General features: G+C 32.2%; 1 protein-coding gene across 6 annotated transcripts in view; it reads left to right on the plus strand.

Moving 5' to 3' along the window:
• LOC115883077 (sterile alpha and TIR motif-containing protein 1) overlaps positions 1 to 13,243 on the plus strand; it is a 203,273-nt gene that overhangs the window by 96,325 nt on the left and 93,705 nt on the right. Inside the window, exon 1 of one of the 6 annotated variants that reach the window (XM_030901359.1) lies at positions 6,070 to 6,389. The exons of the other annotated variants lie outside the window; for them this stretch is intronic. Coding sequence (XP_030757219.1) covers positions 6,318 to 6,389 — 72 coding nt within the window. The 5' untranslated portion in view covers positions 6,070 to 6,317. Of the gene's footprint in view, positions 1 to 6,069; positions 6,390 to 13,243 lie in introns of those variants that run through there. 6 annotated transcript variants of the gene reach the window in all.

The raw sequence follows: 13,243 nt of genomic DNA on the forward strand, positions 1-13,243 counted from the left end.
TGCTTGCCATGTATTTAAATGGAGCAACGCACATTAGAGCGCGCAGCGCAGAAGCGCGCCGCGGGATTTCCGTCAAGAAGTCGGAAGACTTCTCTAGCAACTTTTTTCCGTCTCCCGCGTTTCGGCGCGTTGCAGTGTGCGTACTCACAAGGGAAATAATTTTGCATTCGAGTCTTTTCAGTTGGCTTTTTGACTAGGAATTAGTGATATGTATCAATGCAGAATTGTATATTTAAAGGTAAATTAGGCAAATCGATTTTCATAAAGGAATATGATATTTTTTTTAGTCTTCCCTCACTAGAGACAGATGGACGAAATGCCTTTCTATCAAAGATTTAATATAATTGAGGGGTGTAGAGGCAAAACCGGCAATCTCCACTTTTTAACAAAAAAGTGACAATCTCCAATTTTAAATTCTAATTACCTAAATATATAAAAAGATCAGGGTTTTTTGACCACATAACTAATATACACATCAGAATAAATAAGAATTATCAAAATATTAGTAATTTGTCTCTTCTGAAAAATATGCTGAGTAGATATACCCGGTGTTTTTTTCTTCTAAAACCTCAATTGAGGAGTGCGTAAAATGTTTCCTTTATATTTTGTAATACTGAAAAAATGATTTTGTCTTTTATTAAATCTGGAAAAAGATGGTAAAATTCTCCAAACTTCTTTCTTTTTTTTTGTTAATCGTATGAATCCAAACTTTTCCTCACCCCCTCTTCCTCTTCCTCTGTTAGAAGAGCACAAAAAATACGCTTTCGTCCGTACTTGAACTCATTGCTTTAAAAACTAAACTACAGTAAGTAAAAAACACTTCAACTATAACTAAATAGCGTTGCCGCGTTTCAAAAGCGCGCTAAAGTGGGCGCAGTCCCTTCGCAGCCGGAAAAAATTCTCTTCCCAGCGCCGCGCCGCGCAGCGGTCTAGTGGGCGACAACCTTAAAGCTAGTAATTATTTAATATAAATTTTTGGACACTCTGTATAAGGTAGTAAAATTTTTATTATTGCAACACAATATCTGATCAATAAATAATCTTCAGTAAATATTTAGTATTAAAAACTTTGATACCCTTGGAGAAATAAAGCATTAAAATTTTTACTGCAATTTCTTAAAATTGAAAATATCTCAAAAACGGTAAGGTTTAAGTGTGATAAACCTTAATCAAATTTACCTTTATTTCAATCGTAGAATCCAAAAATAGAATAATATACAGGGTGTTCCATTTAAAAAAATACAACTATGATATTTTTTACTTATTTGGGACACTCTGTATCTTGTAAAAATATTTTTAAATTGTAGCTCTAATAGTCCTTCAACGAACCCAAAACTTACAATTTGTAAAAATCTAATCGTTTAGCTACAATACTCCGTGTCGTATGTGGTGAACAACCCTGTATATGTTACGGTTAAGGTCCAATGTCCGGTTAATGTCGACATTACCCGGTTAATCTCGAGAATAACACACAACAAAACAACCAAAAACCTAAACATTAACCCAAACATTAACCTGTTAATGTCGACATTAACCGGACATCGGACTTTAACCGTAACATATGCATAAGTACAGGGTGGGTCAAATTCGACGCTTTTAAATGGAAACACCCTTTTCTATAGGAGATAGACGAAAACTAATATCGGTGTCTGGAGCTCAATTTTCATCAAAAACATGATGGTGAAAACTGCACATCAATATCTATTACCGTTTCGGAGTTACGGGATGTTTTTCAAAAATGTGCATTTTTAACAAATCGCTGAACTCTTTTGCTATGGAAAATTTTGTATTTCTATGAAAACATTTCCAAAGCACCTTTTTACGTAGAATTTAATGGTTTAAGTATAATTTTTTTAAAATTAATAATTTAAGCGTTATCAACAGAAAAATTTATTTTTTATTTGGGACACCCTCTATATTTTTAATTAACTGAAAAGAATTTAAAATTACCTTTCCAAAAATATAGCACACTTGATATTTTGTTATAATTCCCTTCGAAATACAGAATATTTAAAAGTTTGCCATTTTTAACTAGTAGGCTTTGGACCTTTTATTGATGATATGCCCTTAATGGAACTCGAAAACATTTTTCTAGCAAGACGACGCACCGCCTCAGAACGCTGAAGTTATCAGCAAATTTTTGCAACCAATTTCAAGAATAATTGAATAGCTAACCAAGATCCCAGCCGTTGGCCGTCGAGGCCGCCTGACTTAGTGCCCATGGATCTAATCCTATGGATATATTTGCGGAAGAATAAAGGTTCCTTATTCTTCCGTATAATCTACACAAGAATTAGAAATACTTAGCAGTTATGAGAGGGTATCTTTCACCAACACTGAGTTAATGAATTCCGCGAGAAATGTTCAAAAACGGCCCCGTTTGTCCATAACAGAAGACGGTTGATATGTCGAACACCTGTAGGAAAATGTCATGTCTTGGTTTGCCATTTATTTTTATTGTTATTAGATATAGTTTAAATGTGTTGATGTTGGTTAAATATATTTTAAATTGTTATAAAATTCTGTATCTCTCTTAGCAAATATAAATTTATTTTTATTGTTATTAGATATAGTTTAAATGTGTTGATGTTGGTTAAATATATTTTAAATTGTTATAAAATTCTGTATCTCTCTTAGCAAATATTATTTTCGTTTTAATTGATTGTCACAGCTAGAATTTTTTTGCATTACAGCCGGTGTCGTTCAAAGCCTACTTATTTAAAGCGGGCGAATTTTTATATACTCTATATCTCGAAGAGGAATCGAGCAAAATATCAAGTGTGTTCTATTTTTGGAAAGGTAATTTTAAATTTTTTTCAATAAATTAAAAATATACAGGGTGCCTCATATAAGAAATCAAATTTTCTGTTGATAATTCTTAAATTATTAATTTTAAAAAAATTATACTTAAACCATTAAATTCTACGTAAAAAGGTGCTTTGGAAATGTTTTCATTTTAGAAAAAATACCCTGTAACTCCGAAACGGTAACAGATATCGATATGCAGCTTTCACCATCATGTTTTTGACAAAAATTGAACTCCAGACACCGATATTAGTTTTTGTCTATTTCCTATAGAAAAGAAATGTTTCATTTAAAAACGTCGAATTTGACCCACCCTGTACATGTAATATTTATAAAAATATGTATGTGTGAAGATAAAAAATGTAAATACCTAAAAATTTGTATCTATGGTGCCTATGCCGCAAACCAGCTATTGTTTATTTTTCAAACTCCTTTCTTCAATTTTCAATGGTAAGAAATTTGTGTCGAGTTTTCAGTGTTAACTCCTATATAAGCACTTGTTTGTGACAAATAATTTCTTGTCATTATGTTGTCGTATTGACATATATATTTTTTTTATCTAATATGAAATTAATAAAACCGGGTATAAGTGAACCACCTAAAATAAGTTACTTGTGTTAAAAGTACAAAAACATATAAACAGCCGCGAAAAACGGGGGACCCCTGCATTAAGTAAGAGCGGTGGTAAGAGTGTGCGACTGCACACATGACGATCCTTTCAACTATTTATGTTTACGTGCATTTCACTTTCAAAACCGCAGAGTATTACGAACAAATCCGGCCGCATCCCTATTTCCCAATCTTTTTCCGTTTTCTGCAACGTGCGACGCCGTGCACCTGAACCAAATCCGTGCCAAATACGGCTGACGGACGGGGTTTTCCTGAAGCCCGTCCTCGTTCGTCGCATTTTCCTGCTAAAAAATCATCCGAACTGTCGCTAGAGGTGCCGCGGTGCCGTTCGCATTTCGGTCTCGCTTCTCAGAAAACGATAACTGCGTTAGTACAATCAAGAGCTTTACGTATGGCGAGACGTGAACGCAATGTACTTCATTCTGCAAAATTGTACTGTATCTAATTTAGTAAAAATTGTCTTTATTGACACAATTTTGAATTTTAATTAATAGTATAGTTATGTTTATGGGTCTTCTACAATCATGACTTGAGCACAAAAACGAAATTTGCAGTGTTACAGAGCAATAATAATTTCCACCATGTTATATGGAAGCGAAACCTGGGTGCCGTACCGCCGACACATGTATGCATTAAACAAGTTGCAACAGAGACATCTTAGACAACTCTTAAGAATCAAATGGTTCAAACATGTCTCAAACGTTTCGGTCCTTGAAAAAGCTAACTGCGAGAGTATTGAAGTCATGATTACAAAATACCCGCTTAAGTTGGGTTGGTCACGTATGCAGAATGCAAGAAAACTGCATACCAAAATCTCTGCTTTACGGTGAGCTTGTAGACGGTAAGAGGAGGCGGGGTGGACAACTCAAAAGGTACAAGGATATTTTCCAAGAAAACTTAAAGGGGATTAACATGCAGAATAAGTGGGAAGAAGCAGCTCACAATAGAACGGAATGGGAAAGAATTGTAAACTCAGTTAACAGCGACAACCAAAAAGTAAAGAGGAAACAAAGCAATTAGATTTTTGAATGTCGGGAGTGCGGTAGACAGATAACATCACGTATCGGGCTTTTCAGTCACAGAAAAGCTCATGAAAGAAAACGCCTTACGACGGTGGTCTGTTCAACATAAAAAGACTCAGGGCAAAGACACGTACAAGATTCATCACAGAACCTCAATACGCTGATGATTGCGCTCTATTTGCAAAAACTTTACGGCAATTACACGAAGAGATGGGCTGGTCACGTATGCAAGAAAACCGCCTACCGAAATCTCTTCTTTACGGTGAACTTGTAGAGGGTAAGAGGAAACCGGGTGGACAACTCAAAAGATACAAGGATGTTTTTCATGAAAACTTAAAGGGGATAAGTATGCAGCATCAGTGGGAGGAAGAAGCGCACAATAGAACGCAATGGAGGAGAATTGTAAATTCAGTTAATAACGACAACCAAAAAGTAAAGAGGCAACAAAGTAATGAGATTTTTGAATGTCTGGAGTGTGGAAGGGAGATAACATCATATATCGGACTTTTCAGTCACAGAAAGGCTCATGAAAGAAAACGCTTTTTAACCATCTTTTATGCGTAACCATCTTTTGATGCGCGTCAAGTACTCCACAGCCAGTAATGGCAGTATTCAATACTCTATTTTTAAATAAAATTGTAGTAACTTTTTCAATAAGGCCACAGAAAGACTCTGTTAGTAGACCCATTACATCTTTGGCAGTCTTCCTGTGTTGCTTTGTGCTTATCAGATTTGCTAAAATTTTTGGCGAATGTTTTACTATGAATTGTTTTGCCTGTCTCTGCTCTGGTAAATTTCTTAACCATTTCAGAGATTTGTTAGCAATACAACACAACGGTACTCGAGAGGCTTAAACAGCCAAGGAGGAGCTGGAATCATATATGTATATATACGACTAAAGAAAACACATATACATCAACTTGAGCCTTTACATCACGATCAATTTTTTTTAGATAATATAGGCAATAGACTTATAGCAGCATGTTATCTGTGTTATAGGTCTTAAATCTGATGGGGCCTGCGGATTTGGAATAGACATATAGACTACATCTATACGTTTTAACTCCTATCTGTAGCATTTGGTAATTTTGAATTGCTACACATAACTTTGAATTGCCATAAACTTTAATACAACTAATGAACTAATATCGGATATGGAGAACTAACCTCTGTAAAACCGCTGCAGATACTGGTTTTTGTCAAAGCCCTGAGACTGTAGGATGACTTACTCCCATACAATCTACAATCTACTATCAAGAAGGTTCAAGTTTCAAGTCATTGTTTTTTGCTACAAAAACATTTTGAAATGAAAATATAAACATATGTATATATTCTAGCTAAAATATCTGTACAATAATGAGTTGATCTTTTGCATGTTGTTCCTATTGAGATTAGAGAATTGGGAGTAGTGAGCATGTACAATGTACAGACTATTGCAGGAGTATTGGAGAAATGTACTAACCGCTGTACGTTCCTGCTAGATCCTGCGACCGCGAGCTTCAAACGTAACCGACAACAGCCAACAAAAAAGTGACAGCGCTAAAAGCGAGATGGAGTGCGAGTGAGACAGAGAGGGGAGCTTAAATAGACTGTGGCGTTCGTGTGGTCGGACAGTATCAACCGAAACTTTTCGAAATAGTCTTGTCTTCAGACTGCGAACATCCGGTATCATCTCAACGACCGTTATCATACATTAACCGGCAAACAAACGACTATAGACCAAATATATCGAACTTTTTTCTCGAACGTTCTCTCTGGAAAAGCGCGCGAATCGTATTTTATTCGAACTGACATTTTGTGTGATGTGAGTTTGGTGGTGTGAACGTGGAAGCTACTGATAAAATTAAATGATCTTCGAGAATGGTGGTGAACAAGTTCACAATGCCCGCACACCCCAATCTGAGCACCAGACGATTCTTTCTCGATAGAAAGGTTCGTATTTTTTTCTTACTCTGCGGCATTTTAAATGATAAATTTAATCATCGTGAGCATCATTAATTTTGTTATTAAAATCATCAGATTTTAATACCAAATTTTCGGTTACGGAAAATGCTATACTTACACGATTCAGAATTAGAAACTTGTATGTACATATATTAGAAATTCTTAAAGAAATTCATACATATATTTCAAAGTTAAAATTTAAATTAATACTTTATACTACAATTTTTTATTTACGGTTTACCATTTAAAATATTGTTTATCTTTTCCAAACCAAACCACATTTCCTGTTCCTGTTCAATGGATCTTTGGGTACCTGCCAAGCACAAAATCTAAAATGAGTTTTGAAAAGTACGAATTGAAAAATTTACATTTAAGTTGATTTGTTTTAATTGATTTTTAAATATAAAATTTCTAGTTTGCTTTAACCTACGCAAAAATACAAATATTATCAAATTTTCAGACATAAATATTTCGCTTTTTTGATAACAATCCAATTGGCATTTGTATAGGGAAGTTGATTTTGTATATCATATGATAAAGCTTAATTTACTTGCTTTACAGAAATAAAAAAATAATAATAAATTTGAATAAAATAAATTATTCTTCAAACACGGATAGATGTATTTTATTCAATTCTAACTTTATGTAAAACTAAATTGTAAACTTTTTTATCCACCTTTACCCTATTTAAAGACTTACTCTTCAATAGTAATTCTTTAAATAGAGTAGGTAACAAAATGCACCAAAATATAAGAATATCGACACCTAGGCATATGAAAGCAAAAATAAAAGACTAATTCATCACAATACACAATACACCAAGTTTTACACCACTGGAGTTAAACCAATTTTAATCATCTGCTGATGATGCTCACATGGTTAGCGAGGTTAGCGAAATGCACGCTCACTGCAAAATTAAAGTGTTTTGGTGTGCTGTGGTGAATTAGTATTTTACTTTGCTGTTTTAAAACTAAAGGTTCCAACCCCCATCTGTCAATAAGAAAGTCATATGAGGATCAGACTTTCTAGATGCATTTTGACCATTTTTCGAATTTTGGGAAACAAAGAAAAACTGCTACAATTTTTAAAAGACTTACCGAAAAACTCGTATACTTAACAAATTGATGAGTGTTCTTTAGACGTGAAATTTCTCTTTATTTTTCTGCTACCACGGTCCGTATCTCCAACTACATAGTCCGCAGTCATAGTTTCAGTCATTATTTTAAGTAGTATTATTCTAAAAATAGAGAAGTTGCAGTACAAAAAAAACACTGTTTATCTAGCAATGACAAACATACAGCAGTATGTCTGCAGCACAAAAGAACATACCTCTGTTTGTTTGTTGCAATGCCATTTTTGGTTGAAAATCTGGACAAAATGCATTTAGTAAGTCTGCTCCTGATATGGTCTTTGGGCGTGTGTATACTGAACTCTTGATTGAAGAAAATATTTTTATCAGCGAAGTCAATTATCTACAAGTAGGTACGGAAAATGTATAAAACAGTAAAAAGTTCTAAATTAACCACTGAACGACATAATATGACTTCTTAAAAACGAAAAGCCTTGGTAATAAGTTCACCAGTATTACAAAATAAGCATTGATATTGACATCTCCTCATTAATATTACGATATTTATAAAAAAAAACGAGATACCTGATAAAATAATCAATTTAAAATTGAATGAAATTTATATCGGCTTTGAAAGTTTCGGTTGCTGAAAAGATTTCGCGAAATTTTAAAATATTCCGCCTTGGCATTGCGTGAAAGTTTCTTGTTACCAAATAAATACAATTTAATTAACTTGCCTTCGAAAAATACCTCTGAAAGTACCCGTTATTTATTATCACTATATAGTAGAAATTAAGCAATAAATTTAAAATGTAATAAAGATATATTAAGTATTTGACATAATAATTTTTTGGTACACGTGTTCTTGAACCAGGATATTTATCAACGGAAGTTTAAGTATATTAGAAGTAGAAATAAAATACATCAATTCAAATCCTAAGTCTTGATGGATTTCTATTGTAAAGGATGTTGCAGATTACAAATTTAAATTATTGTTACTTATTTTAAATTACATTAGATCCGGAAAAACATAGTAAAGAATATATAAATTATAAACTCTAGCAATAGTAATTTTTGAATGAACAAACTATTTTAAACATTTTATTAAATCATTTCTTTTCTTGGGTATTTTAGATCTGTCCTTTAGTACTTAGAGGTACCGGTAAACAAATACAAGGTCAATAAAAATGTTTAAGTGGCAAAACTTTATTAAAAGATAAATAAATTTAAGTCAGGAACAATAAAAAAAGAGCTCACCTAAAATAATACAATTATTAAAAGTGCTAAAACACTTCTTGTCTATTAAAATAATAATTATTAATTCCGAAATAATAATTAAAAATTCTAATTTGTAATAAACAATTTCAACTTACAAAACCATTAACGCATAGAACTATATTAAGCCTCGTATTAAGCTATTAAATTCAAGATCTTTATCTTGTGTTTTAGGTATCTATATTATGTAAAAACAAATAATTATTCGAAGAATAATAATTAAAAATTGAATACAATCAAGAAGTTTACTTAGTCTGTAAACTTTGATAAAAGCATCGCTGATGAAAATTAATTACCAATGACCTAACACAAGTTAACACAACAAAGCAATGTAAAGCGTAAAAAAATGATTCAAAGACGGCTGATGGGGAGTGACAATCGATGATAATTTTGGCGAGGTCAATCCCTAGACGTCATTTACAAGATATTGACGTTAAACTTGTCAAAAATTAACACTAATTATACCTAGAAAGATTAGAAAACAATATTTTTTTCTCGAATAATACATTTTTACTCAATATAAAAATAACTTACAATCTTCTTAAGGCAGTAAGTCCAACTGACAATAAGCGCCATTAAAAAATATAGAAGAGTAGAGGCCAAGTTAGTGACGTCTAGGGCTTGACCTAGCCAAAATTACTATCGGCTATCTTTCCCCAGCCATCCTTGATGCCGTTTTGTTCGTATTAAGTAGGTCCGGATTCGTATCCATGCGGACCTGCCCATCTCTAACTCAGTGCATCTCTAATATTTTTCCATTAGACGGTTATATTTAGAATTATTTCAAGTGTACTGCAACGTCGTTCTTATTTTATCACACTAAATTTGATTATGTAGATATTACTACTAGTACAAACTCCGGTTGATACTTTTAATCTTTACCATACAATCGAGATATTGGGCCTGATGAATAAAGAGTAGCAATTGCTTTTTCTATAGAACTATCTTTGTTGGTTGTTTACATATTGTATAAGTCTATTTCAAGAAATTTAAGTAAAAGCATTTGCTTAACTTTTATTCATAAGACCCATTATGTCTGCAAGTAAAGTGTTTTTTGCTACATGAGGTCCATACCAGGTGAATAATAATAATTAAGTAACCAATTACTTCTTAATTACACTGCTCCTGGTTACTTTTACTTGGTGCGAAAGTTCGACAGACAGGAAAAAAAACAAATTAAAATTCTAGAATCGTCCTTATTTAATTTTCAATCTCCTTTTGGGATCGATGAACTTGACGGCATACCATATAAGTCAAACTGATTAAAACTATTCTAAAAGATATATTATAAAGAGATATATCGACTGTTTGATGAACAAATATTGAGAAACCATTCTGTAAACCAAAAAAGTCAATGACATGCCATTAAGTAATTTAAATAATTATACAATAACATCAAAGATCTTTTATTTTTGTCAATTTTCAATAATTTCAAGTTATATTTTTTTATTACGAGTAAAGGTGGCTACACACACTACTACAAGCTTGACAAGCATGCATGAACAATCTTTTTATACAAGCCCCATGCATAATTTACCTTCGCCGCCATACAGTACAGGCATGCTTGAACAAGCTTCAGTTTATACCGCGAAAAAGAAGAAGGAATCCTGAAGGCATTTATCTTTTTAAATAAGCATCCTTCTTCACCCTATCATGATATACTGGTGATTTAATTCGCCAAAGACACGGCTGATTTTCGTATGCGCGAATAAAATCTTCCAATAATCCTCGATTGCTCCTTTTCAGATCGCTAGACATGATGGCGACGCGACGTACAGGTCATTTACGGTCACGGACTGAACTAATTGTTTGTACAAGCTGAATACATGTTGTACACACCTACCGTTTCGCTTGCGCAAGCATGGCTTGTCCAAGCTTGCATGATTCAAATTCAATCAATCATCAAGCGGCTTGTACAATTAAAATGCTTGCGCAAATTTTTCCTACAGACGCTACAGTTTGCTTGTACAAAAAGATTGTTCATGCATGCTTGTCAAGCTTGCAGTAATGTGTGTAGCCACCTTAATAATATGATGCTTTTTGTGGCGAGGCCGCACGTTTCACATTATACGCGAGGCACAAAAAGTCATTTTTACTCCGAATACAAAGAACATGCTTTGATTACGCCCTATGAATTTGAGACCTTATGCCAATTTAATAATATATCTTCATATTTTTATGTTTAGGTATAAAAGTGCTTAACTTTTATACCTAGGCGTTAAAATGACTTTTTTATATTGTCAATCACGTCGCAATAATTAATACTTTTGCGACGTTTGAAAAAAATATATTTTAGAGTTTCATGTAGTTCTATATAATAAGTTTTATAAAAAAATAGTATATAGGTATGTTTAATCAAGTCTGCATTCAGTATTTTTGAAAATAGATGAAAATATAGAAGACAGATATTTTTGCAGGATTAACAGATTTAATATCTGTAGAGGGTATCCGTATATAAATAAAATATTTATTAGCTAATTTTAAAATCTACATTCAAAGCTAGCAACAACAACTAGAAACAAAGTTTTATTACGTTTAAACCTATTAATTTTAAAACAGTTGCAACATTTCAAAATATCTATTAAAAATTATTATTACTATATGGGCAATTTAACTACTTATAGGTACATAATATTTCGTAAATTATAATAAAATTTACTGTATAATCTAAAAATAATAAACCGTTGGTAATTACGAAAACCATGTTGGCTCACATAATTAACAACTTTTAAATATTAAATTTCAAACGTCTTATTTCTCACGTCATTAGTTTATACGTATTTACATTTTGTAATATTATTAATTTTAATATTTTATGTGTTTTGTTTTCTTTCCCATATGTGAAACAAGACTCTACAAGGAGATGCGTAAAGATTATATTTTGTTCGAAATGCTCTTGGTTATAATAAAATTCTTGAGTATTAATGTTATCTCATTATTTTAACTACAGAAGAATAAAAAGAAAATTATTTCAACGATTAAATTTGAACCAAAATGACAGTGATTGTCATTTCCAAGCCAACTCTCAAAGTGTTAGTGTCATTTCTTAATTTAGCTGAAACCCGAATTTTAAATTTTTGTAGAAAAATTTGTAATGAATAAATTTTCATCTAAATGTTACTATTTAGTTTTTATTTTTATACTTACTGGTATAACTGGCAGATATTTACAGATTTATCTGCCATATTCGACATTATTGCTCATTATATTTATTGAATTATTCAGTATTTCACACTGTGCTTTAAAACTGATTTTTGATTTATATATCAAAAAACGAGATACAACATCTTTAGATTTTTTTTTAAATAAACAATTAGGTACATGAAATAATGGTTTGGTTTTTGCCAATCAATTGAAATGAAAAATGTGTGGGTAATTATATTTCCTAAATAAAATCCCAATATTAAGACAAGGTCTAATGGTTATATGAGTGGCTAACAAAAGAGAATATTAATTTTACGCTGACGTAGGTACTTCGCCAAAAAAAATAATATAAAAGAAATCCACCGGCCTTACACGAAATAATACAGACAGGAAACAAAATCATATTTATATGGAAAATAGCGGACATATTGAAGCCCTACTACGCCTATTATTTAAATAATATATGCACCTGTCACTTATTCAAATTGGCCATAAATGCGCGGGTGTCCATAGACACTAAAAACACACCATTCTAACTACTGAGTATGCTATATGAATTGTTTTCCGTCTCAAATTAATTTTCTTTTAATTTTATTATTTCACAAAATGAAAGTATAATTTTTGAAGTAATTACACTTACAAGTTAATAAGTATAATAAAAAAATATTTTTCCCAGCTCTATGTTTCTCTAAATCTTTGCTAATATTATTTTCAGATAATTATAATACATCGATTTTGATTATGTTAAATTTCAAATTAGATATAGATACAATTTTGTGAAATTGTAGTAAATATACAAATAGTGATTAGCGAGATTGGTCTTGGTCTTGATCTTGCAAAAAAAACAAGACCAAGACAACCAAGACCAAGACTAGCGTTTGATCTGCAAGACCAAGACCGACCTTTTCGAGACGTCCGCAAGACGAAGAGTTTGCGGTCTTGCATTTTTTTTCACGATTAATTGATAAAAAATTACTTATTTGTTCAAAAAATTATTGTTTTAATTTATTACAAATAGTGCTTTCCCGACTATTGCATACAATTTTAAAGAAAGAAATACCGATTCAATATAATACAAGATTGAAAAATAAAAAGAGTCGTCAGAGAATTCTAACAATTTCTTTCTTAAAAATTTTATTTGTTTTAAATTACTTAAAATACTATTTTTAAAGATTTTCTATGTGCCCCTAGTAAAAATCTATTTGTAAGACTGGCGGCAAGCCTTGCAAAAGTCTTGCAGCAAGACCAAGACTGGAACCTGCAATACCAAGACCAAGACTACTTACTTATTGACTTCAAGACCGAGACTGACGCTTGATCTTGGTCTTGCATTCGTTTATCACTATATACAAAT

Source organism: Sitophilus oryzae, unplaced genomic scaffold (genome assembly GCF_002938485.1).
Source record: "Sitophilus oryzae breed Bouriz unplaced genomic scaffold, Soryzae_2.0 scaffold_1803_pilon_pilon, whole genome shotgun sequence".
Taxonomy (NCBI): Eukaryota; Metazoa; Arthropoda; class Insecta; order Coleoptera; family Curculionidae; genus Sitophilus; species Sitophilus oryzae.